Source organism: Danio rerio, chromosome 5, assembly GCF_052040795.2.
Source record: "Danio rerio strain M-AB ecotype USA chromosome 5, GRCz13ab, whole genome shotgun sequence".
Lineage (NCBI taxonomy): Eukaryota > Metazoa > Chordata > Actinopteri > Cypriniformes > Danionidae > Danio > Danio rerio.
The window spans coordinates 4,762,964-4,790,251 of record NC_141025.1 but is presented as its reverse complement, the minus strand read 5'-3'; the positions used below and the strand labels follow the sequence as shown (position 1 = coordinate 4,790,251).

General features: G+C 37.4%; 1 protein-coding gene and 1 long non-coding RNA gene across 3 annotated transcripts in view; one reads left to right on the top strand and one right to left on the bottom strand.

The window, feature by feature from the left end:
• asgr1c.1 (asialoglycoprotein receptor 1c, tandem duplicate 1) lies at positions 1-26,555 on the top strand. 2 transcript variants are annotated; one of them, XM_087253225.1, is made up of 16 exons: positions 1-118; positions 2,515-2,601; positions 2,776-2,871; positions 5,049-5,147; positions 5,715-5,798; positions 5,902-6,009; positions 9,929-10,021; positions 12,300-12,380; positions 12,454-12,552; positions 15,749-15,841; positions 16,127-16,207; positions 19,869-19,961; positions 20,214-20,273; positions 23,009-23,088; positions 23,686-23,795; positions 26,274-26,555. In XM_087253225.1, the coding sequence occupies exons 1-16, from the start codon at positions 34-36 to the stop codon at positions 26,413-26,415; spliced, it is 1,491 nt and encodes a 496-aa protein (XP_087109351.1). In that variant the 5' UTR covers positions 1-33; the 3' UTR covers positions 26,416-26,555. The 2 variants fall into 2 exon arrangements, with proteins under 2 accessions (XP_087109351.1, XP_087109350.1); XM_087253224.1 differs by having other exon boundaries at positions 22,934-23,088.
• LOC147843792 (uncharacterized) overlaps positions 24,861-27,288 on the bottom strand; it is a 1,319,745-nt gene continuing 1,317,317 nt past the window's right edge. Inside the window, exon 3 of the long non-coding RNA XR_015490947.1 lies at positions 24,861-27,125. This is a non-coding gene — a long non-coding RNA (uncharacterized LOC147843792). The remainder of the gene's footprint in view (positions 27,126-27,288) is intronic.

The following is a 27,288-nucleotide window of genomic DNA, read 5'->3' as shown; positions in this document are numbered from 1 at the left end:
ACTAGGAAGTAAGCAACTGCACAGGGTGCACTCATGATGCAATATGAGAAAAATGGTAGCTCTGAAAACATCATGGAAATGGACTTGGAATCTGAAGAGAAGATGTCCTTTCGCAAAGGTTTGGTAGATTTAATAATACTAAAATGTGTCATCTCTAATATGTGAAGTAATCAATGTGTTTGAGTCTTTTAGTTTGTGGTAAATCCACACTCCCACATGAAAGAAACGCAATCGTAATTTATGGTAAATAATTCAGTGTTTTTAAACCATACTATAGTAAAGTGTAATACTGTGTTTATTATAGTATTCACAACACTTTCTTAATGTATGCTCCAGCACAGGGGCGTTGCGAGGGAGGGGGGGGGGATGGGGGCTTTGGGGGCTTAAGCCCCTGATGTATTGTTGCACTTAAATAAAAATAGGTTGTATAACATTTATTTTGTTATCAAAGTTCTGACAATTAACACGTGTATATCACGGGTATTCTACCTAAAGCAGCGTTTGTGTCGGGTATTTAAAAAGTAATCTATTCAGCAGTACCTGTTTCTACCGGCAGGTGGGAGTGGCTCTGTTGTCACATGGTTTAAAAATATTCCGCCACTGCACATCATTCATTATTTTGAGCAGCTGAAGCTGATGAGGTAATAATACAACTGTTTCGCAAAACTGAATAGTTCTAGCTAAGTTACAGATGAAGCTTAATATTTGTTTTTACAGCAGAAAATGTGTGTAGTTTTGGTGAAATAACATAACTGTAGGTAATAGGTAATCAATAAAATGTGCTGCACATTAATGTAAATACATGCGAATTAGTCAGAAAAATGTAAATTGTACTTGCTTTCTAGATATGATATAGATATATATATATATATATATATATATATATATATATATATATATATATATATATATATATATATATATATATATATATATATATATATATATATATATATCTATATCTAGACATCTTTATCTAGATATGATATAGCCAGTCACATCTGTTTCTGTAATAGTTAAATCACAGTGTGATCCAGCAATAGCTGGATTCCTTCATCCATAATATGAGGGTTTTCCTGGAATATTCTACAACTTTTGTGAGGCATATATGGAATTTCTGCTCACGTGTGAATGAAACAGGCATTACATGCGTTCAAAGTGCTACAATGCCCACATCAACCTATTTTGAGGAAAACTAAAAATCTCCCTCTAAAGAAATTTGAAGTAAACACATTTCTAGCATTTAAATCTTTATTTTTTTGTACTATTTTTGATACAATTGTTTTTTAAAAAAAGCCCATTGAATATCAATATTTTGTGAGGTATTGAATTTAGAAATTCCAGTATCTTGACAACACTACACCTCAGTTAATCACTCTGTCCAAATAAACGTGTGTGTAGCTTTGTATCACATTGGATAACAACGTGGTCTATAAAATAAATCATATTTTCAGATTTAAAGACATGCAGAAATTTTTATTTTCAAAAAACAAACAGAAACTACAAATCAGGAGAGGAGATAGGAGGCTCAAGGGGCATGATATGGCTCATAACAGAATAGTAAATAAGAAGTGGGTAATTTATCAATTTTTTTCCTTTTTGGTGTTACAAGTCACAAAGCTTCACAATTTATTGTTATAGACTCAAAAACCATTTATTTATCATTAAACCATCTCTAATCCTAATAATAAAATTAGAGTAGATCAATTTTTTGGGGGGGGGGGGGGGGGGGTGTTGGGTCTTTTGGGCCCCTTATCCCTTTCGACCCTAGCAACGCCCCTGCTCCAGCATACTGTAGTATTGACTATAGTGAACTGATAAACTGGGCACGGTGGCCTCACAGCAAGAAGGTCGCTAGTTCGAGTCTTCGCTGGGCCAGTTGGCATTTCTGTGTGAAGTTTGCATGTTCTCCCTGTGTTGGCGTGCGTTTCCTCAGGGTGCTCCAGTGTATGGGTGTGTCATAGAACTGGGTTGTGGCTGGAAGGGCATACAATGCCTAAAACTTACGCTGGAATAGTTGGCGGTTCACTCTGCTGTGGCGACCTCAAAAATAGACTAAGCCGAAGGAAAATTATTGAACGAACTGTAATTTACTTTAGTTTTTACTACAGTAAACTGGTGTGGTGTGATGTACCCTATAGTTGTAGAAAACACCACTATTGGGTCATTTGTTTATATTACTATACATGTTAAATTATCATAGCAACAATAGAATCAAGTACTTTACTATAGTATGGTTAAAAAATAATATAGTATTTACTATAAATTACTGTAGTATTTTAATGTGGGTTGACATTGTTCCTCCTGGAATAGTAAAATGATAGAAAGTAACTTTCGTTTCACTTTAAATTAAATGTATTGCTTCCCCAAATGATTGTATATATGAAGTATAGTAATACTTATATTATAAAAGTGTATTACTGAAAGTTTGATGTGAAAAGCACCAAATTAAAATAAAATAAAATGAATATGATGTTGTAATAAAACCCTCTCATTGTGTTTTATTTTGTGCAGGTCATCAATACAGGAGAAAAAACAGCATCCTTGTGTTTCTCGCAGCAGTCTGCGTGTTTATTTTCATGGTCATGACTTTGGTCAACTGTGAGTGGATTAAACAGCATACAAATATGTTTATTTCTCCTTGAATGTAATGAAAATGCAATGCAAAAACCTAAATATTGTTTAAACTGCAGAGTATTTATATACAACGGTGCTATTTACTGGTTAAATATTATTTTTAATATGTATTATATAATATAGATTTTATTTTCACAGTGCTGCATCAGCAAAGAAAGTTTTCAGAGCTGGAGAGTTGGATATACAGCCATACTTCTAATATAACTTCAATCAGCTCACATTTACAGACAACTGGTGAGATCTTGAAGTCTTTTTACATATATAAAAAAATTAAATAAATATATATATATATATATTATTATTATTTTATATTATTTATTTTTTGTAGTTTTGTCCCATTTTCGACTTTTTTAATGAATTAATTATTTTTTTTAATTTAATAAATTCTCAAACATCCTATCTACTGAAACACATCTAAAAAGCAAGTCATTTTATGCTTAAAAATTGGGTCAGAATTCTAATAAAAAATTAGATTTTTCTTACCACACTGGCAGATATTTTCCAGTCTAATTTAGAGTATGAATTATCTTCATTTTGATACATTTTAAACAACTTAATAAAGCACTTTGTTTGTTTCAGTTAATGGACTTTGATTAAAGAATATTTACATATTTGTTCTGTAAAAAAAGACAATGATTTTTTTTTCACCTATATACAGTGCGCAGCATAAATGAGTACACCCTTCACAGATCTCTTTTAAACTACTATTTTCTACAGGATGTTTTACAATATTATATTTGTGCATATACATTAGATTAGCCAATACCAAAGACAAAACTGACACTAGTCTAACAAAAAATAAAAAAATCACAGTTCAAAAATTATTCATTCATTCATTTTCATTTGGCTTAGTCTTTATTTCACAAGTTGCCACAGCGGAATGAACCGCCAACTATTCCAGCATAAGTTTTACGCAGCTTACCCAGCAGACACCCACACACACACACACACACACACACACACAAACACACACAACGGGCAATTTCATTTTCTTTCGGCTTAGTCCCTTTATTCGCCACCGCCAACTTACCGCCATATGTTTTACACATTAGATGCCCTTCCAACTGCAACCCATCACTGGGAAACACCCATACACACTTACACTCTCACAATACAGGCAGTTTCGCTAATTCAATTCCCCTATAGCGCATGTGTTTGGACTATAGGGGAAACCAGAGCACCCGGAGGAAACCTCAACACGGTGAGAACATGCAAACTCCACACAGAAATGCCAACTGACCCTGCCGGGACTCAAACCAGCAACCTTCTTGCTGAGAGGCGACAGTGTCCAAAAATTAGCACACCCAAATTAATTTCTTAAGGAAAAATATTACATAAAATTGTAATAAACAAGAAAAATCAAGTGAAAAATTTAAAAAATATACAATTTTGTTCGATTAAATTGAGATTTTTTTGCAATAACTAATTCGATTTTAAATGTATATAGCGTGACAGTGGGTCAGTGGGTAGCACTGTCGCCTCACAGCAAGAAGGTCGCTGGTTTGAGCCCCGGCTGGGTCAGTTGGCATTTCTGTTTGGAGTTTGCATGTTCTCCTCGTGTTGGTGTGGGTTTCCACAGGGTGCTTCGGTTTCCCCCACATCCCAAGCACATGCACTATAGAGGAATTGAATAAGCTAAATTGGCCGTAGTGTGTGTGTGTGAATGAGTATTTATGGGTGCTTCCTAGTGATGGGTTGCAGTAAACTGTAAAACATATGCTGGATAAGTTGTCGGTTCATTCCGCTGTGGTGACAGCTAATTAATTAATAGACTAAGCCGAAAAGAAAATGAATGAATTTAAATGTATTATTTCAGTTTTTTTATTGCATTTTAACTTCACACTTCAGATAATACATAAGTAAAAATAACTTTTTTTACAGTATTTTACATCAATATTCATGAGCTATTTTCTTATTCATCTATCAACACATTTCCAACTCCACCACATTTTAGAAACAATTTGAAAGGTTCCCAAACTCCCTCAAAAATCTTGTATTTATCTCTTAATATATAGATTATCTTTACCGTTGTCGTGTCTGTAATCATGTCTTTCAGCCAACGTCCAGTACATTGCTGTACACACAATTTTCCAATTTAAAGAAGTACTCAGTTTAGCTAGCAGAATACATCATTTAAAAATATAGGTGGCCAAACTCTTATTTTAATGGATTTAACATCAATAAAACTGTTTTTTTAAATGCACTAGAAATTAATGGATGTTTTAACTGAGGAATTGATAAAAATATACATTTTCAAAAGAGGGTTTACTCATTTATGCTGAGCACTGCACTTACACACTCATTTTTGAATGTGCACATATATTCAGGAAGCCAAATAATATATATTAAGTGTTTTTCCTCATAAAAAAAGAGTGAAAGTTACTTTTTTTTTTCTATCTTCATCACATAAGATGAAAAAGGGATGTTTGATATTCAGGCCTGGATGACCAATCTTACCTCTTCATTGAGTTCAATCACATCCAAGCAGAAGGAAAACCTACAGAAGATGGGTGAGGTTTTCTATTATAATGTGCTTTTAAGTCCTCTAGAACAGTGGTTCTCAAACTGTGGTACGTGTACCACTAGTGGTACGTGGGCTGCCTTCTAGTGGTACGCAGATGAATCAAATATGTCATAAGTACATGCTACATACATTTAAATAAATGATCAAAAATGATTTATATATGAGTATGATGACATAAAGCCTATATTTATGAGGTCCAGGCAACATTTCCAGGTGCTGATAAACCAGGAGTTTTTTTATTTTTATTTTTAAGAACAGTAACCTTCCATTTTTAACTTTTAAAAGCACATTTTAATTTAAACGTTCCTAATATTAGGAACTAATATGCCTCTTTTTAACTGTACAGAGCTTTAGCTGCTTTACTGGACCTAATACGCTACTGTATTTCAATATTGCTCATTATGGTGGTACTAGCAAAGAAAACTTTTTTCTAAGGTGGTACTTGATGAAAAACATTTGAGAAGCACTGCTCTAGAACAACACATGAATGCAATTTAAAGTATTTTCGTACCATGAAACAGCAGTGTGCTTCTGTCGATTTATTTTCCAACAGAGCGCCAGCAGGATCTGACCAACGCTGAAGTGAAGAGCTTGAGTTCTGCAGTATCAGCGCTCGCATCCAAAATCGATGCATCAGGTCTGCAAAACTATTTTATATAAAAAGACAACACAAAATAAAACAATATTAACAATAAACTCTTATATCTGTGATCGTTTAACCATCAAATATTTGTTTTAAGTCAGCAACCAGGACCAGAAGCGGGCTGAAATTAAAAATACATTAGAGAGTCTGCAATCATCTGTTACTTCTCTACAGTCTGACCTGCAAAGCAAGCAATCTGACTTTGGTACGACACAAACATGAAATAGCTATGAATTTTCAATAAGTTTCACATTTTGGCACCCCATGAAAACAAAGGGAATGAAATATATACTCAAAATCCAATGCAACTTCAATAGAGATTATTGAATGCATGTGTGCTCAAAAAAGCTGAATCCTAAATTCAACCAAATTAAAGTGTCATCACGTTTATTGTCTTATTGGAGACATTTGTACAGAATATTATTGGGAATAGGAATATGAAGTCATTTCCCTTGGCTTAGTTCCTTTATTTATCAGCGGAATGAACCACCAACTTACGGTAAACACTCATACACCACGGCCAATTTAGTTTCTATTCCTCTATAGCGCATGTGTTTGGACTGTGGGGGAAACTGGAGCACCCGGAGGAAACCCACGCCAACACGGGGATAACATGCAAACTCCACACAGAAATGCCAACTGACCCAGCCAGACCCTGAACCAGAGGCCTTCTTGCTGTGAAGTGACAGTGCTAACCACTGAGCCACCATGTCGCCCTAGGAAGAGAAAGTGACTCCTAAAGACAGGAGTGTCTAAACTCGGTCCTGGAGGGCCGGTGTCCTTCAGATTTTAGCTCTAACTTGCCTCAACACACCTGTAAGGGTATTTCTAGAAAGCCTAGTAAGAGCTTAATTAGCTAGCCCAGGTGTGTGTTTGGGTTAGGAACTAAACTGGACACCGGCTCTCCAGGACCAAGTCTGGACATGCCTGCCTAAAGAGTTATGTGGACAAACCCAAAAGTTGGATTGATTTAGGTTTCAAGAGTTCACACTTAGCTGATGATTGATTATGAAGCTTGTTTGGCATGCTGTCCCAGGAGAGAGCCCTGAGCTCATAAGATCCTCGAGCCCGGGGCTCCCTCCCATTTGCAAGGCTAGCGGGGAGTTTGAGCTCAGGTAGATCTCGAGAACTCCCCTGCTGTAGTAGTTAATGAACAGATAGTGACTGCTCTTTTGGATTGCCGATTTGGATTAGTCAATTAACTTAAGTTGCATATTTTTGATAATGGAAGGAAATCGGGGAATCCGGGGAAAACCCACGTGAGCACGAGAACGTGTAAACTCCGCACAGAAACGTCAGCTGGCTTGGTAAACACTAGAACCAGTGACGTTATTGCTGTGAGGCAACAGTGCTAACCACTGGGCCACCGTGCCTCCCATCTAGGAAAGGAGGAGGAGGAGTAGGGGTGGAAGGGAAGATTCTTCAAAATGAAGATGGCTTTGGTATGGAACTCAGGGTATTTATAGTGGCTTAGGAACCGTCTAATTGGTGAATCATAAATTGGCTAATGCAGGACCGGCCATGTCAATCATAAACATGTGATCCTCTCGAAATTAGTTTAGAAATAAACTTCACTTATTTGAAAAACGGAACCCAAACCCCGGTTAGGTTTGTTCATATTTGACCCAACATTAGGTTACAATAACCCAGTATTTTTTTTAGCAAGTTTTATAGCGTTATTCACCTAGTCCTCATTGACATTGATCTTGCTGATCTAGTATACTGTATTATTAAATAATTATAATTATTATTTCCAAGGGCGTAGGTTTGCGCTTGACATCGGTGGGGACAGGGGATGAGTCACCCCCGCCAAAAATGAATATTGTTTTTATTTATATACATATATATATATATATATATATATATATATATATATATATATATAATATATATATATTTTATAGGTTACTATTTATTATTTAACTGCTAATAAAATGTATTAAGTAATCCCCTCTTCTTACAATTTATTAAGTAAAATTAAATAGTCATGCGTGTAGCCAAGGGGGGTCATGTGGTTTGAAAGACCAAAAGTTGGATTATTATTATTATGTTTGAATTTATCTTATTATTCAAATGGACAAATTTTCACTGAGGAAGGTTGAATGCGCTGGCCAGTTTGTCATTTGCCTATAGGCTTCAGTTTTTAATTTAAATCAAGTTTTAACAGATTTCCCAAAGAAAATTATGATAAAAAAATTGTATTTTAAAAATAAGTATATTTACATATGTGAAGAGTTTAGATGCAAAACCTCTAAATGCCATTGAATATTTTCTTCTAAAATGAGCATTTTTCTCCAACTCCTGTGTGTGGACTCAGTGATTTTACTTTTATAGTGACAAATACGTTCTTTTCATTGTCTTTAAAGTGAAATAACTGAACATAAATATACAAGGCTGAGAAAAATGCTCATTTTACATGGCATTTAGAGGTTTTGGCATCTTTACTGATCTTCATTTCTTTATTCTAAGAATTTAAAGTCCTAATTTCTAGTTCAAAGTATTTTTATTATTTATAAAACTGTAATAAAACTTACAGTTTAAATGTGTAAATAAAGCAATTTGACAAAATGGTAGGAAATAGTTTTGGTACATCAAAAAGTGTAGTTGTAAGAACTATCCAACAAGATTATCCAGCAAAAAATAGTTCTTAATATGTCACTAAAATGTATTATTTATACCTTAATTAAACAGAAAAAATCAGGTGAATAACTGCAAAAAGGTTCAGTTTTTCAGAAAACAAATAACCCGTTTCAATAAGCTGGCTACAGGCCTGAACGTGTAATGTTAAAATAATGTTTATTAACTGATTAAGAGAGAGTTTAATAAAGACTTTCGTTCATTTTTCGTACAAATTAAACATGTCTCATAGTATTATTAAAAGATGGAGCACAGGCTGTAGTTTTTCTGACAAATTGTTTCAACCAAAACTGGAGATGTTACTCTAACAAATTAGGAGAACTGGCAGGGTCATATATGTTTACATTTAGGTGTTTATTCTGCAGTTAGTTTTCAGGGAATATTGTTTACAGACTAGTCTGCTTTAACATTAGACTGAACGTAAAAGCGGTGAAAACACTAGCATAACAGCATTATCATGATGGACTCCTTCAGTAGAGAACTTGAGTTTATGTGACTTACACTTTTCGTTGGAAATAGCTCTTTATGTCCACCTCTTCTTGCTACCTCCATCCTCACTTGTGCAAGGCACACACCTCACACATCGGGAAATTCCCCCCGCGCACGGCGCGCAGTTGTTTTGGCGCTGTTTATATCTGTGACTGTTTATAACTATGATCTGAAAGCAGCCACTCGCATGACAGCAGGGAAAAGCACAGCCAATCACAATGTTCACATGTGTTTGGGGGCGGTGCGACTCGAGGAGAGAACGTGATTTAACCCTTTCAGCATGTCTAAGTTTATACTGACAGCGCAATGTTTTTAAGTGAATTAAATTATTGGTGGGGACATTTCGGTAGTTTGTGGATATTGGTGGGGACACGTCCCCACCGTCCACCCTAAATCTACGCCCCTGATTATTTCATCTCATATCAGAGAGTAAATTAAAAAACGTTTCTATTGATATTTAATGGACATGGACATGGTGGCTCAGGGGTTAGCACTGTCGCATCACAGCAAGAAAGTTGCTGGTTCGAGTCCCAGGTGGGTCAGTTGTCATTTCTGTGTGGAGTTTGCATGTTCTCCCCGTGTTGCCGTGGGTTTCCTCTGGGTGCTCCGGTTTCCCCCACAGTCCAAACACATGCGCTATAGGGGAATTTAAAAAAATTGCCATATTGTATGAGTGTGTGTGTGTGTGTGTGAATGAGTGCTTCCCAATACTGGTTTGCAGCTCGAAGGGCATTTGCTGCGTAAAACATATGCCAGAATAGTTGGCAGTTCATTCCGCTATGGCGATCTCTGAAATAGAGACTAAGCCGAAGAAAAATGAATGAATGATATTTAATGTAAACTAATAATATAAGCTTAAAAAATGAAACCTTACCACTGCAATAATACAATCTTATATGATAATTGACGATGCAACTCTACATCTGTTCTTAGTAAAATCACAGTATATGCCCTCAATGATCTTGCTGACTGTATTAATGGTTTTTTGTCTGTTCAAGATTCTCTGTCGAGCTCAATGATTGAAATGAAGAGTTCAGTATCAGATCTCACTTCATCAGTCGCAGCCCTTTCCTCTAAACTATCAGCCACCAGTGAGTAGAACTTACACTAAAGAGGACCTATCATGCAAAAATCCTTTTTATAGGAGCTTTAAAGACAGTTGTGTGGCAGCAGAGTGTGAATATAGTCAGTCTCTAATGGTAAAAAATTATTAATTCAGTTTTTTATCACCAGACTTGATGAAAACAGTCTGAAAAAAACACTTTGATTGAAATTCTCCCTTTGTAGTGTATTCAGAGGGGGAAAGCCCCGCCCACTAATGACCAGCTCTCCCTCATTAGCATAAACAGCCCTGAGTGAGAAGCAGGGTTGTTGCTAGAGCGGATACGTTTGCGGCCGGAAGTTAACACAAATTATTTCTATTATTTATTAAATTTCTCATTTGTTGTATTTTATTAACGTCTACCCCCACCCCTACCTAAACCCAACTGTCACAGTAATGTAAAAACTGTAGTTGTACCGAGTATTAGTTATGTTATCTGTAACCAGGACTGGGGTGGAGTGACAGGAGACCACAGGAGGTAAGATCCACTATGCAGTTTATTCAAACGTCAGGCAAGCAAAGGTCATCAGGTGCAAACAGGTATATACAGGCAGTCCAGAATCGTAGTCGATATAAACAGGCAGAAGGTCAAAAGGCAGGCGGCTAAACAGGATAACTGGGATACAAGGCTAGGGTCTAGACACGGAGAAACAAGACAGAGAAACGCGTTGTATTGTCACACTGGGAAAACAAGACTCGGCAAACTGGTGGCTTGAGAGAGTGGCTTATGAATGGGATGTAATCAGTCTGTGAACAAGGCTCAGCTGGTGCTTGCAATCAGGATACATGAGTGAGCAGACATGCGTGTTTGGGAGCAGTGCATGTATGAATGTGTAGTCCTGGGTAATGCGGAAATGAAGTCCTGAGTTCGTGTGAGAACCAGCGATCCTCTGGGGAGCGATCGCTGGTTGTGACATAGCCTCCCCTCTAGGAGTGGATTCCAGACACTCCACTACTGTTCAGGCGGGAGGCGTAGCGGAGGCGGAACAGGGGGAGGGTTGGAGGGCCAGGACCATGCAGCTGGGGCGTACCTGGGGCGTGGAGCTGCGGAGGGCCTGGAGACTGGAGCTGCGGAAGACCCGGAGAGTGGAGCTGCAGTGGTCCTGGATCGTGTGGCAGCGAAGGACTTGGAGCAGCCGGCAGAGTTGGAGGCTTGTAGGGAGCCGACAAGGCGAGGAGCCGGGTTGGGATCGGCAAGGCGAGGAGTCTGGATGATGCCGGCTGAGTGAGCTGTCTGGATGGCGCCGACAGGGCGAGGAGCTGTGGCCGTTCGGGTAGCTCAGGCAGCGACGGACACTCGGGAAGCTCAGGCGGTGACAGCGGCCACTCGGGAAGCTCAGGCGGCGGCGGCGACCACTCGGGAAGCTCAGGCGGCGGCGACCACTCGGGAAGCTCAGGTGGCGGCGGCGACCACTCGGGAAGCTCAGGCGGTGGCGACCACTCAGGAAGCTCAGGCGGCGGCGGCGACCACTCGGGAAGCTCAGGCGGTGGCGACCACTCAGGAAGCTCAGGCGGCGGCGGCGACCACTCGGGAAACTCAGGCGGCGGCGGCGGCGGCTGAGGCGCTAGCGGCGGCGTCGGCTCTGGCTGAGACATTATCTATTAAATTACCCAATAAAATTTATTTTTTAACGCCTACCCCCACCCCAACCCTAAACCCAACCCTCACAGTACTGTAAAAATTTTAATTATTGTTATACAGTGTCATAAAAAAAATGCTGCTTTATTAATGTGCATATCGCACTTCTGGCCGGCCGCATATCCGATCTAGACTTTACCGACAAGCAGTTGTTCATTAGCCATTAGATAGTTTGAGCTGTAAAGATACAGCATAGACTAAGAGGATTATAAATGTGGAGTTTTAGATGAAGCACAACTGATCAGCGACAGGAGTCTCCATAGACTGACGCATTCTGACGCTCACATTTTCTGTTTTTCACCCAGATAACGTTAAGTCTTGTTTTTGAATCTGCCACTATGCTGACACACAGGCATTTGTAGCCCCGCCCTCTTTTAAAAAAAGAGCCCAATCTCATTTGAATTTAAAGCGACAGTCCCCAAAACAGCACAATTAGAGGATCAAAGCCTAAAAGGGTCAGTTTCAGAGGGCTATAAAGCATTATCTGTAGCTGAAACTCCACTGGGACATCAGACTTATTTTACATCTAGTCAAAAGATGCATATTAGGTCTTCTTTAACTGTTTATGCAGCACTCGATGCAATAACGGTCCATTAAATGCAGAATATTCACTTCTTCACGTTCACAGAGCAGGACGTGTCTCATACTACTGAAGTGAAGAGTTTGATCAACAGTTTGAGTTCTGCAGTATCAGCACTGAACAATGCAGGTCTGAACCACCACATCATTGTTATTTGTCAATTAAAGAGGGAAATTAAAGATGTATTAATCTTTTCTTCCAGTTAATGATCAGAAGGAGAAACAGGCTGATACAGAAAGATCACTGGAAAGCCTGAAATCAGCCGTACAGTCTGATCAACAAAACAAGCAACGTGACTTGGGTGAGAGAAAAGCATAAAAACAACAATTAAACATCTTAAAAAGCTTAAATATCTGTAACAAAAATTAAATTGATAAACAATTCCCATTTTAATATCCATGCATTTACTGCAGTATTCTTAAATATGTATTAATATAAATGCAAATGCTTATTGTTATTTCATGTTAGCTTACACTCAATAAATACTGTTAGCAGATACAATGCTAAACTTTTGTAAAAAAAAACAAAACAAAAAAAAACAATAAATATATAATAAATAAAAATATAAATTAACCGAATTTAACTTTCAGTTTAGACTCCAGGAAAAGTTTTTTTTTTTTTTAACTTGGAGGTTTTGTCTTGTTTCTTGTCCAAATATCTAAAAACTCTTTAATCAAAAGGTATTTTGTGGACAAGTAAAAATATCAACCCAGGCTCATTCTGAAAACATCATCCAGCGGACGTTTCTGGAGACAGCAAAATACGTCCCGGGAGGTACGTATTTGTGCAGTTTTTGTTTTCGCGAATCCGCGAGAAGCCGATGTGTGCGCTTTTTCGTATCTCGAATGTCTCCCGCGAGTGCCGTTAACGCCCGCGCTGTTCTCGTGTTTACCCACCAGAGGCCGCTGTCTGACTGACCGAATGATTGACTGCGCAACCGGACAATCGGCTGACCCACCCTCCTCCTTCCCTGAACCCAACCAGTTTTATCGATTGACCCGCCCGCCCGCTCACTTCCCTAAACCCGAGCAATAATTTAGAAAAGCCGCATAGAAAAAGAAAAGCCCTCGTCCGTCTGTTTTTTTTTTACCACTTTTTTTGGATTTCACCACGTTCTCACCCTGTTATGAACTCGTTCACTTTTTTTTTTGGATTCTGTTTTTGTCTTACCTGATTTTTGGAACCGCTCTTCCCCGGATGCCTTTGTCAACTCCTCCTCTCTGCATCTGAAGTCCGCCGACGCACACGATGAGCTGACCGGACAAACTGATTAAGGCGGGAAAGCCCTCCACACGGAGGTAAGCGGTCAGCCGGCAAGCGCGAAAGGGAACGGCGTCACACCGCCCCGTAGCGTTCGCTTAAAAAAAATGAAATGCAGCCATACCTCCCGGGACGTATTTCGCGGTCTCCAGAAAAGTCCATGGGACTACGTTTTCAGAATGAGCTTGGGTTGAAAAATATAAGTGAGTTTATCCTTAAAAGGCACCTATGATGAAAATTATCCTTTGCAAGCTTTCTGTCCTTTCTGTCTATGGACAGAATTGTGTGTAGGCATAGTGTGTTCACAGTCATATTGGGGTAATATAGACAATAAGTCTATTTTTTTACATTTCTGATATTAAAATAGGATCCAAACCCCTCCCATTTTGAGACACACTGCAACGTGACGTAGGAGTGCAGTTTCCCGCCCACCGAATTGATTGACAGCAGCCTATTAACATTTCTCTGTAGTAACGCGTATAATCATATCAACAAGACAGGACGTGGAAAGCAACCGGGATTAAAAGATCTGTTCAGCTCTCTGTGATCATCAATCATCATCAAATGTGATCAAGAGTGAGATTAACAAGTTTAACACGTTTTTAAAACAGCGCATGTTTGTAATGAATTACAGCAATTTACTTCAGATTTACTCCATCATCATCACAGCCGCGTGTCAGTACAATTATAAAAGAAGAGTCTTCAATCCCGCTTTGTGGACGTTAAATCAGGTTTATTTTGTATATTAACATAACAGATGTCCATACAGCAGTGAATATTAATGTGTATCCTGTCACATTTGCTGTGCAAAAACAGTGTAAAGTTAAACACGGTGTGTGCATGTGTGTGTGCATGTGTGTCTCTGTGTGTGTGCGTGCAATTTGTAACGACATTGTGTGTGACTCATCATTGCAAAAAGTCTTGAATTACCTCCACAACAAATACATCAAATAATCATTGGGAATGTTCTTACTGTAGTATTTCTCACAAACGTTACGTGAGATCTGCTTCCTTCATGTCTGTCTGATATCTGACGCAGTCAAGGCGTAGACTGAGGCACACTCTGACCGGCACGTGGAAACGGAGGGCGGGGAGAACCAGCATTAAAGGCACAGGCAACAAAAACAGCTACATGGTGTTAAAAGCAAGTTACAGAGAGCTAGCTGCCGGCTTACACCACTGGGAGATTTAGCTTGTTTAAATATTAAAAAAGAAAAAACTAATCAAATTTCGACTTGTGTGTTTTGTTTTTTTAAAACAAGACAATAATTTTTCTTGTCTAGGAAATACCTCTAGACATAATAATTTTATTTATTTGGATACTTGGACTAGATACAAGGCAAAAAAAAAAAACTTAAGTAGGAAATGTACCGTAGGATTTACAGATTAGAGTGGTATATTATTCAAAATTAAAATATTAGACTATTTTCATTATTTAACTAAGTGAAGTTTATTCATAAACTAATTTCGAGAGGATCATGTGCTTATGATTGACACGGCTGGCCCCGAGTCAAGCTAATGTACGAACCACCAATCAGACTATTCCTAACCAAGTATAAATAACCAAACACCTTACCTTTAGTCATCTTCGTCTTGAAGAATCCCCCCTTCCACCCCTTCGCCTCCTCTTTTGTCTACAGGGCAGCACGGCGGCCCAGTGGCTAGCACTGCGGCCTCACAGGAAAATGCCTCCGGTTTGGGCATTTACCCAAACGGTCAGCATTTTCGTGTGGAGTTCATGTTCTCCCCGTGCTTGCGTGGGTTTTCCCCAGGTCCTCCGGTTTCCTCCCACACTCCCAAAAACATGACACTTAAGTAAATTGACTAAACCAAATTAGCACCAAATTCGATTCTATTCTGTCAGCAACGCATCACCTTAGCAACCCTCACGCAGCAGGAGGGGGGGTTCTCGAGATCTACCTGAGCTCAAACTCCCCTCTCACCCTGCAACGGGAGGGAGCCCCGGGCTCGAGGCTCTCATGAGCTCGGGGCTCTCTCCCGGGACAGCATGCCAAACTAGCTTATTACCAATCATCAGCTAAGTGTGAACTCTTGAATGTAGTGTTAACAAAATATAAATTCTAGACACTTTATTGATCTTTTAGAAGTAACTTTCTAAGTTAAATCATGTTAAGTATTTAAGTCATCTTGGCCATAACATTGTGACGGAACATTGTTATAGATTTTCATTTAGTAATTGTTTTATGCTCTATTCATGTTTTTGTCTTATGTTAAAGATTCTCTGTCGAGCTCAATGAGTGAACTGAAGAGTTCAGCATCAGATCTCACTTCATCCGTCACAGCTCTTTCCTCTCAACTATCAGCCGCCAGTGAGTAGAACTTACGTTAAATGTGTAAGTCAGCAAAAATACATATTAAATAATGCAGTGTACAGAATATCAGTTTTAGATATTATGTGCTGTCATCATGGCAAAGGCTAAAAAAATTAGTTATTTAAATTATCACGTTAATAATGTGTTGAAAAAAATCTTCTCTCCATTAAACAACACTTGGGAATTTTTTTAAAGAAATAACATTTTCACACAAGTGTTAATAATTTTCCCGTCAAGTCTTGGAAATTGAGATTGATCTACTCACCCTTTTCTGATCCACAGTGGAGCAGCAGGAAGTGAAGAGCTTGATGAACAGCTTGAGCTCTGCAGTATCAGCGCTGACGTCCAAACTCAGTGAAACAGGTGAGGAAATATTACATCAGTAAATCTGTGGATTGAAAAGGGGACATTTATTAAAAAAACTCTCATAAGCAGGGCCAGACAAAATCTCAGAGAATATTTACTGTGTATTTTTAGTTTTTTTAGTTTTATTTTGTACAAAATCTGTGTATTCAGGGCTCAACGATAAGGACTGCCCGATGGCCCGGGGCCAGCATGTGAGATGCTCGGGACAGTAGACAGGATCATTACTGGCCCGATTGGGCCAATGCTGCGTTGTCACTGTAACCCCACAGAGCAAGTGGGTTACATCACTAAAGTTTAATTTGCCTGCGACTATGTCAATTGCGTGCAAAAACAAATCGAGAATCGAGAAACAGTTTGGGTTTTTAAGCCTTCAAGTGCTACCTTCTCTGTGATGTCGTAAGCACTATATTGCTTTTTGGTTCCTCTTATCTGATTGGATGTTGCGAGCACGTTATTTTTTCCATAACAACAATTCCAATACAGCGAAGAAACGGCAACATAAAATGATGAAGCAAAAAGAAAACATTTGTTTTTAACTTCTTTAAAGCAGACATTGCGAGGGTACACCACGACTAAAAAAAAAAAAAAGAAGTGATGTTTTGTACAGTTTGTCTTCAGTTTGGCAGGTCAGCCACTTTTGTTTTGCAATAAAATACCTGCACATTTTCCATACCGCTTATTTTGTTTGCATAACTCTTTGAATTGTGCTCAGTATACATTAATTAACGGCGAGGCAGTGCTGTCGCCTCACAGCAAGAATGTCGCTGGGTCGCTGGTTCGAATCTCGATTCAGTTTTCAGATTTCTGTGTGGAGTTTGCATGTTCTCCCTGCCTTCGCGTGGGTTTCCTCCGGGTGCTCCGGTTTCCCCCACAGTCCAAAGACATGCGGTACAGGTGAATTGGGTAGGCTAAATTGTCCGTAGTGTATGAGTGTGTGTGGATGTTTCCCAGAGATGGGTTGCAGCTGGAAGGGCATCCGCTACATAAAAACTTGCTGGATAAGTTGGCGGTGCATTCCGCTGTGGCGACCCCGGATAAATCAAGAGACTAAGCCGACAAGAAAATGAATGAATACATTAACATTTTTATATTTAGATTCTAGATTGACAAACATTATTTTTTAAATTTGTGGCTAAGAAATAGCTACTAACTTTTTCGTGGTGGGGCCAGTGAAAATATTGGCAGGGCAAGTAAAAATCTGAACCACTGGTCCGATCGGGCCAGTAGAAAAAATCCTTAGCGTTGAATCCTGGTATTTATGCAGAATAATATTGAGAGTTTAGTAACTAAAAACAAATCCAATTAGATCCACTTGTTTGTTAAACAAAGTCAGTGTCTGATTTTATATACAGCTGGGGAAATAAGTATTGAATACATCTTGTTTTTTTTTTCCTGGGAATGCTATTTCTAAAGGAGCTGTTGACATGGAATTGAACCAGGCTTTGGTAAAAACCCAAACAATATACATATAAAAATAAAACAATACAAAAAAATTCATGTAATAATAACAATGGAATGGCACAAGGAGAAAGCACTGAACTACTGAAACATTTCTGGTGACGGCAGCTTAAAGACGCCTCTCATATGGAGAGTGAAGTCACATGAGTTGCTCAGGTGTGAGTTTCTCACAGACTTCAACAGAGTGTCAAGATCTTGATGGTTCTGTGGGTCTTGTCTATCAAATCTGAGCTTGATTTTGTATTGTCTATCGGATTGGAGTCAGGCGATTGGCTGGGCCATTGAACAGCTTGATTTTCTTACGCTGAAAGCATTTGAGAGTCTCCTTGGCTGTGTTTTGGCTGAAATGTCCACTCTGGCTTCATCTTCATCCTCCTGCTAATGCAGATGTTGAACTGAAGCAGCATATATTTATTTACACTGAGGAAGGACAGAGGATTGCTGAAGTACTGTGAGATTTCAGCTCAAGTGGTGCTCGCTGCAGAGCCATTTGAGGAGAGCTGAGCTCCAGCAAGGGGGAGCTTAAGCTTGAGCTCCACCTTTTTCGCACTTCTTCTACGAGTGATGTCACAGGGGGTAGGGTTAGGGGTGGGGTTGCTGTACGCAAAACAGCTTACAGGAGGAAGAGCGACAGCTCATGCTCCCCCTTGCTGGAGCTCAGCTCTCCTCAAATGGCTCTGCAGCGAGCACCCTCTCTTTCAGCTGCTGTCTGGGCTTTCACTGCCGAACTACACCTCCCTTTCTTCATGTGTTTGAACCTTTTTCTCTGCGTCATTTCCTTTTATTAATGCATAACTTCATTTATAAACGAATTAGATTTGTTTTCTTTGCTTTTATGGATTTCTTTGGTTGTTACCAACATCTGGTTGAAAATTTCTAGTCAGCAGCACCTTCAGAGATATGCTTTCAGAGAAAAAAGGTGACATGTTTAACACTTATCCCCCCCTGTATCTACTAAAAGATATAACATATGACTTTAAATACTGTATTGTACATAAACCATATAAACATTTTCAACAATAGTCCTGAAATTAATATAAAAACTGAATAAATATTTATTTACACATTTAAAATAGAATAAATAAAGTAAAATAAAGTAAATAAAATAGATTGAATGATCTAAAATCTGTGTAAATCTGTGGATTTCTGCACGTGCAGATTCCGTGTGGGCCTAGTAATAAGTTCACTTACAGTACAAATAAAAAATGCAACTGTTGACTATCTGTGCACTTGAAGTTTAGTAATGCTACACTTAAGTACATTTAAAAGTATACCTTTATAGACTAAAAAGAGGGCCAGTTTTTCGCGGAAGTTTATGAAGTATACTTATGTAATGTTGAAATATATAGTTAATTACACATCATTCGATTCAATTGAAGTTTGTTTGTATAGTGTATTTCACACTAATGATTTTTCCAAAGCATCCTGCATCAAGACAACATCTAATAAGTATTACATAAGCGTACTTGCAAGTGGGACTAAATTGGCCCACTTTTTAGTATAATTTATACACTTAGTATACACTTTGTTGTTAAGTATACTTATTTTAAACCCTTTAACAGTTCAATATATATAATAAGTATACTGAAAAAATTTATTTAAAGATGATTCCTTGGATTTACTCAATTTTTTTTTACGTTAAGTGTTTGTAAACCATTTATTTGGGTTGAATTTAAACAAACAAATTAACTTGAACATTATTAAACTTAATTTGTTTGTTTAAATTCAACACAAATAAACTGTTTGCAACAATTCTGCATGCAACACTTTTTTCAGTCTAGCGGGTTGTTTTCCAGCTAGTCTTATACTACAGCAGCTGATAAACCTGTCTGGGTTTATTCAGCGTGTACAATATTTAGATGTACATTACCCCTTCCATAATGCATTAACATCAACAATGAGCAACACTTTAGTTGCATTATCTATTAATATTAATTAACACTAGTACATAAAAAGCACAGATCCTTTCAGTTCATGTTATCTAAGGTTTATTAAATTAAACTTGTAATAGCAAATGTAGAAATTATCAATAAAGCTTTACATATTTTAGTTCATGTTAACTAAAGTCAGCTAATTATTAAAGCTTACTGTTTTAAGGTTTATCTACTGTTATTAAAGCCTCAATTAAAACACCACTGTATACACCTATGCACATAGTAATGGTGATATATCTGATTTGTATGTTTTTTTAATGTAAAAGATTCTCTATCAAGCTCACTGAATGAACTGAAGAGTTCAGTGTCAGATCTCTCTTCATCCATCGCAGCTCTTTCCTCAAAACAGCAGAGCTCTGGTGAGTTATACATTCACTATACAGAACAGCACTTAGTAGCACTATAATAGTCATATTTATCTATATTAATTCATTTTCAGCTCAATAAGTATTTACTTCAGAAATAAAACTGCACTGAATGCATAGATTTAACAGATCTACATGCTACTCATGACTTTATTCATTACATTGTACAATAGTAATGACATTTACTGCGTTGCACTTTTTTAGGTCTGATGTGTGTTCTTGTTGTCTTTTTTTATTATTATTCAGAAGAGAGAATCCTGAATGCTCTGAAGGGGCTGATGTCCAATGCGAGTGCCAAAACAGCTGGTATGCAGCACTATTGTATTGAAAATTGCAACAACAAAAAAATCTGCCTTTATTTATTTCACTTATTCTGTTAACACCCATTTTGGTGCAAGCGTGCAAAAGCAATATCCAAATTCAAATGAATATAATTCTGGAAAGATTTTGAATATAATCCTCATTCTAGTCTTGTTTTACACTGGCATATAAATATTTTAAATATTTATTTTAAATAAGTATGTACATTTAAAAAAACTAAAAATAAATAACAAATAAATATCTGTAGACAATTTAAACAAACTAAGCATATATATATATATATATATATATTTTAGAGGTCGCGTTAACTGAATATTTTCCGTCATTGATGGATTTTTTTCAGCAGTGACGGAAAAATCTGATGGTGATCCGTCATTTTGACAGATTATGCTGAGGTTGATCTTTTGTAATCTGTAGCTGTAATTCCCACTCCTGTCTAGGGATGTCCCGATACAACATTTTAAGTTCCGATACGATACCGATATTGCAGCCATCAGTACGAACCGATAATGATATAAATCCAATATCAGCACAATTTATGAATACTTTACCTATTTCGTTGAGTCGAATATATGAAAGGCTAGATCAAACTGAGAACAAAAGTCTGCAACAGTAAGTATGGAAAAAACAACCAGTTTATTAACTATTGGTTGCATAAATGTAAACCTTTTACATAAGAATATATATATATATATATATATATATATATATATATATATATATATATATATATATATATATATAAAGAATTAAAGAATAAATATTAAGACCCTGAAAAATATCTTAATTGAATAAACAAAAATACATTTTTAAAGTGCAAAATGCTAATTAAAGGTCACTTCAGTTATTCCTTTTTTACCATCAGCAAATGGTAGAAACAGCTGAGAGCAGGAACTTAAGAAAAATATTGTTAATTGAACAGCTGCTAAAGGTTCAGTGTCCAAAGTTTCAATTTCACACACAGCTTCTGGATGAATTTTTGATCCAGTTGAGCTGAAAAATCTTAAGTTATTGTTAAGTTAATAAAAATGTGCAGTATGGTTAGTACAAACATTTACATGATCAGAGCTATTTCATCTGTGTTTGTATCATAAGAAGATTATGGCTGTATCAATGTTCCCAAACCTTATTAATTTTATAATAATATATATTGCACATATTATCTTTAACAAATATACTTGCAGAGGCTAGATTGAAACACACCTTTTCTCCAAAGCACATGAAATAATGTGACTTTTAAGAATATTTTTATTCATCAAAATTTATTATATTTGCATAATATTTGCACAGATTCCACCTTACTTCCCACATGGGAAAAATACGACAATGTAAATAAAGAGAACTGCAAACTGATGTGCAAAGCTGACACTGTTTATCAGAGCATGCTATCTTTCTGGGCTTTTTAAAGAAGAGGTAAACATGGGAATGCCTCTAGTTAAATGTTCCTTCTGCCCCAAAGTAATACCATTCTTTCTTTTAAACTGTAATAGCCCTCAGCAACACAATGATTTCTTATTCTTATTTAACAGACAATTAAAACAACAAAAATGTTTAGCATTTTACATGACAGAGTGTTCAAGTAAAAAAATGAAATAAAGAATAATAAATCCACTATTTCACTCCTACTATCCATGTGCACCCCTGACAGGTCAAATCTGCTCCCTCTCTAGTCTTGGTGCTGCTGAGAGATTGGGATTTAAAGTTATAGAAAGTTATAGAAAGCAGAATCCGGGACATTTCCGGGGATTTAGAAATCTTGGCTGAATGCAATGTTTAAGTCCCAAATAGAGGACATGTCCGGGATAAAGAGGATGTGTTGTCACTCTAAATAATGAGCTGGGTCAGTCTATTTACTAAAAGGCTTTTTTTCCGTGTGTCCTCGCGCTCTTCTCAAAGCTAAAGTCAGAGCAGGTGTCCCGCGCATCTCTGTGGGTCTGCAGCAGCAGAGCCCACAAGTCTGTGGCGGAGACTTTTCTCACGCACACAGAACCGGGCCGCTGAGGTAAAGTCTTCTGTGAGGGAAGCGCTGGTGAGGAATTAGGTATCACACTGGATGAACCACGATTTGCTATGACCGAACTGAGGCTCACACGATGTGTGCTGCGTCGCCATTCGGTGCCTTATGTTGCTTAGCAGCGTAACGTTAAAGGAAAGCTGAAATTAGCTGAAAAAAGCTCAAAATTACCCAGTTTTCTCCACAATTAAAGCTGACAGCCGCTAACGTTGTCTTAAGTGATGCTCAACACACACAAATCTGTTAACATCTCAAAAAAAGTACTCAAGGGTGTCTTAAACCTTTAAATCAAATAATTTAATTATTAAATATTAAATAAGTTTCAGCCCTAGTTTTAATCTTCTTTCAAGATTATTATACTAATCTAAACAATTAGACTAAAGCTATTTACTGTACTCAAAGCTTTACTTAAATAAAATATATTAAAAACTGTTTTATATAAATTAAATTAATATAAAAAATACTTTTAAATACACATCTATAGAACTAAAACTAAAACTGAACAGAATTACTAAAACTGAACAAAAATAAAAAGGTATAAAAACAATAAACTATTAAAAAACTACAAATTTACTCAGTGATTTTTAAAGTAACTGCTCACTTTCTTACCTTGTCTTCCTCTCCGACACAGATGTTCCTGTGAAAAGCTGTAAATCTGGCTGGATTGTGTATAAAAGCAGCTGTTTCTTTTTTTCTGAAACTCAAGTCAGCTGGTCTGAAGCCCGAGATTACTGCAAACAACAGGAAGCGTCACTCCTGAAAATACAAGATGACAATGAGGAGTGGGTGAGTAACAGCTAAACACACACACAGTTCAAGTCACAATCATTCGCCCTCGTGTGAATTTTTATCAAATATTTCTTAAATGATGTTTAACAGATTAAGGAGTTTTTCACAGTATTTCCTATAATATTTTTTTCTTCTGGAAAAAGTCTTATTTGTTTTATTTTGGCTAGAATAAAAGCAGTTTTAAAGCCATTTTAAGGTCAATATTATTAGCCCCCTTTAGCAATATTTTGTTTTGGATCGTCTACAGAACAAACCACTGTTAAACAATGACTTGCCTAATTACCCTAACTTTACCCTAATTAACCTAGTTAAGCCTTTAAATGTCACTTTAAGCTGTATACTAGTATCTTGAAGAATATCTAGTCAAGTATTATGTGCTGTCATCATGACAAAGACAAAATAAATCAGTTATTAGAGATGAGTTATTAAAACTATGATAAGAAATGTGCTGAAGAAATCCTTCATGTTTAACAAAAACTGGGGGGAAATATACAGAAGGGCTAATAAATCAGGAGGGCTAATAATTCTGACTTCAACTCTACCATTTTGATTTCATTTTTTTCCACTCATTCTCAGTTTCTGTGTTTCTTTTAGTCATTTCTGAAAAATCACACCATCCCCAAACACTACTGGGTCGGCCTCACAGATCAGAACACGGGCCAGTGGAGATGGGTTGATGAAACTCCTTACAGCATCAACAAAGAGTGAGATAACTGATGCATTTTCACTTCAGCATTTTCCCATATTGTTCATTCGTTAATTTCCCTTTAGCTAAGTCCCTTATTTATCAGTTCCAACAGAAGTTGGAACCATCTTAGAGGGAGTAAATAGTGAGTACATTTTCATTTTTGGATGAACTGTCCCTTTAAGGATATATATATATTTTTTTTAACTGTGTTTTTATTTAAGTTTTTATAAACATAGTATACAAATAACATTTACTCAGAATGTTTACAATCACAAAAAAGGAAACAAATAGATAGAAAATAATAATAGATATAAATTATAATAATTGATAGTAGTGACAGCTTAAAAAAACAAAAAAAACACGAGGGGAGGGGGGGGTAAACAAATAAATAAATACACTCCAATATAAAGTCAATAATTACGACAAAGACAAAGCCCCTGAAAGCCTTTCAAAGATCAAGTAAGTATGTTTCGATTAATGCCCTGGGGCCTCATGTATCAACGCTGCGTACGCAGAAAAACTTTGCGTACGCCAGGTTTCACGCTCAGAATCGCTCATGTTTGGATTTACTAACAATGAACTGAACGTGGGAATGTGCGCAGCTCCACGCCAGCTTTATGGCTGGCGTACGCACATTTTTTGTGCGTGTCTGTTTTATTTCCATTGGCGACTCCTAGAGGCAGTTGTGTTAAAATGCTCTTTACAAAGTGTCTGAGCCGTGCAATGGCAGCTGTATGAGACGGGTTCATCTAGCAGGTATATAAGGTTTCCATACCATACAGTTGACCAGCTAAACATTAAAGCACAATTTGCAGCGGTCGCCTGTTTTCCCAATATAATCAAAGCTATCTACCGCACACACATTGCTATAAAGACACTATCTGAAGATGAATTTGCATGCGTGAATCAGAAACATTTCCATTCAATAAATGTGCAAATAAAACATGATGCACAAACTTATAGATGATTCCTATTTGTATTTCTCATGATAAATAGTGGGCAAAATCTGATATGTAGCAGGGGAAAAAAGAAGAGAGTTCATCAGACGCTGGAATCGAACCGAGTTCATGCTCGAACGTGTCAAAACATGTTGAAATGTGTCTTACGAGCTGCGCCACTAAGACTGTTACAGATGCAGCAACATTTTACACCTATAAATCATACTATTTCACTTTTAACTCTACAGTGCGATGTTCAGACCCGACTGTGTTAACCGCATCAGCTAAACTCTCCCACTCTATTTTTTTCTTTTGTTGTTAATTCAAACAAATTTGCAAATAACACCGCTTTCCTCCGGTCTACCTCCGAAAGCAGCACCTCCAATTCACATTCTGTTCAAAGTTTCTCTTTTTGCCTGCTTTGCCTTTGCTTTTTCGTTGGGTTTTGCCAAAGTAGAGTCATTAGCATATTTATACAGGGGAGGAGGCAGGGAGGGGTTTTGTGCTCGTGCATGTTGCGCTCAGTTTCACCTTCATTCAGATGTACAAAAGAATATGCGTGAGATTCGGCGTACGCAGTGTTTCATACATCTGAATTTTTTTCTGCGTATGCACATTTACAGCTTTGTGCGTAAGCAACGTTTTAGTATGAATTCCACGCAAGTCTTAGCACATGAGGCCCCAGGTCTGTTAGAAAAAGTCTGATTTCAGCAGCAAATCTGCAGTCATTTTCTCAAATATATATATATCTGTTTCAACCTCTGTGTCCATTCTGTTAAAGTAGGTTGGCGGGTCTTCATCCAGTTCACTGTAATTATTTTCCTAGCTGTTATTAATAATATATGTAGTGCAAATAGGTGAGACTTGCTGAATTGATCAGGGGGGAAGCCATCAAGCAGAAAAAATACTGGGTGCATTGGTACTGTATGTCATATCCTAAAACTTTTTTAATGTCCCTGTTAACCTCCTGCCAATACACTTATATTTTGGGACATTCCCTTAATATGTGAACATAGTCCCCCACTTCTCCACAATCTCTAAGGTTAATTTCTACAGAATATATACAGGATATACTCACCGGCCACTTTATTAGAAATTTCCTCCTTTAGATTGCATAAAATGCTTTGCTCTAAATCTCCCAGTAATTAACATATAGCATCATCAAGTGTTTGTCTACAAGTTTTGGGTCAAGATGGCATATAATTTAGACCTTTATCTTTATTTTTGTGTAAGAAATAATTAACAGCCATATCTGAGAGAGCACACTAATAAAAGTCAATTAATCAAACCCTTGAGGAATACATGTATTACATGAGGTGCTTGTATGCAAATTCTGACCTCAAGATGGCACCACATTTACATGTTTATTGTTGATACATTTACATTCATGTTTATATATGAACAAAACGTCTGATTCTTTAGATAAATAGTGGACTTTAAGGATTGCTGTTGGTTCATAATTAAATACATGACATGAAATGACCTTCAGATGGAATGGGATGCCGGATAATATATATTACATGCAGATGGAGTTACATTTGCTGTCATTCTTTTAGACGCTGGAATCAAGGCCAGCCAGATGACTGGAAAAACCACGGTCTGGGAGAGGAAGGAGAGGATTGTGGGCATATATCATATACTGGGAAACTCAATGACATCCACTGCTCCACCAAAATTAGATTTATTTGTAGAAACTGAAAATGACTGATGAATGTGACCCAAATAACAAAGACATACAAATATCTTCTGTATCCTAGTACTCTAAACATTGTAAACACCCTTCAAAACGTGTATTTCCTCTATTAATATTCATTAAACAATAAATACACATTTCACAATTAGTCTTTCGGTCTTCTTTTATTTTCTAGAAACTAGGGATGCTTCGATCGATCACCTAGAGATCGATATCGGCCGATAATCACATTTTATGACTCGATCGGTACTCGCCAATCTGGCTGATCTCATAAACCGCAAATGTTTGTTCACGATTTAACAGTGTTTTACACGCAGAAGAGATGCATGTGCACACCCAACACAGCAGCTAAAATATATAAAGATGTGGTGCAACCTCTGTTTACACAGTTTATTGGCATGACCCGCGCAAGTAATGCTTTCATTGTTGCAACCAATGTATATAAGTAACCCAAAACAAGATTCCCCTCATAAAACAACAACAAATACACCAAGAAATAAATAAACAAAACTTTTCAATTTTCTCAAATCTCTAATTAAATGAAAATAAAGGGAGCTTAGGTGAAGAATGTATGTATGTAAGTGTATGAGTGAAACTGACCCAAGAGGCTTGCAGTGGTGGTGTCAGGAGGTTACACGTCAGCAGTTCACTGGCTCGCAGGTGACTTGGCAGAACGGACAGAAATGATGAACAGGCAGCCGTTTTCGGAGGTGTCCTAACACATCGACACCGGTAACTTTGCAACACGAAGGTAACGTAATACTGGCACTCGTCAGCAATTACCAGGAAACTTGGTATTACGGTGGCTATGAAGGACAAGTCAGTGAAAACTTGAGCATCGCCGCATCTCTTCCTCTGCTTCCTCAGACCCAGGCAGA

Excerpts from the sequence above, each read along its gene's own strand:
- asgr1c.1 (XM_087253224.1), top strand. The coding sequence starts at position 34 with ATGATGCAATATGAGAAAAATGGTAGCTCTGAAAACATCATGGAAATG. Across the intron at positions 15,842-16,126 it reads CTCTCAACTATCAGCCGCCA|TGGAGCAGCAGGAAGTGAAG; the intron begins GTGAGTAGAACT and ends TCTGATCCACAG. Across the intron at positions 23,796-26,273 it reads CCTTACAGCATCAACAAAGA|ACGCTGGAATCAAGGCCAGC; the intron begins GTGAGATAACTG and ends TCATTCTTTTAG.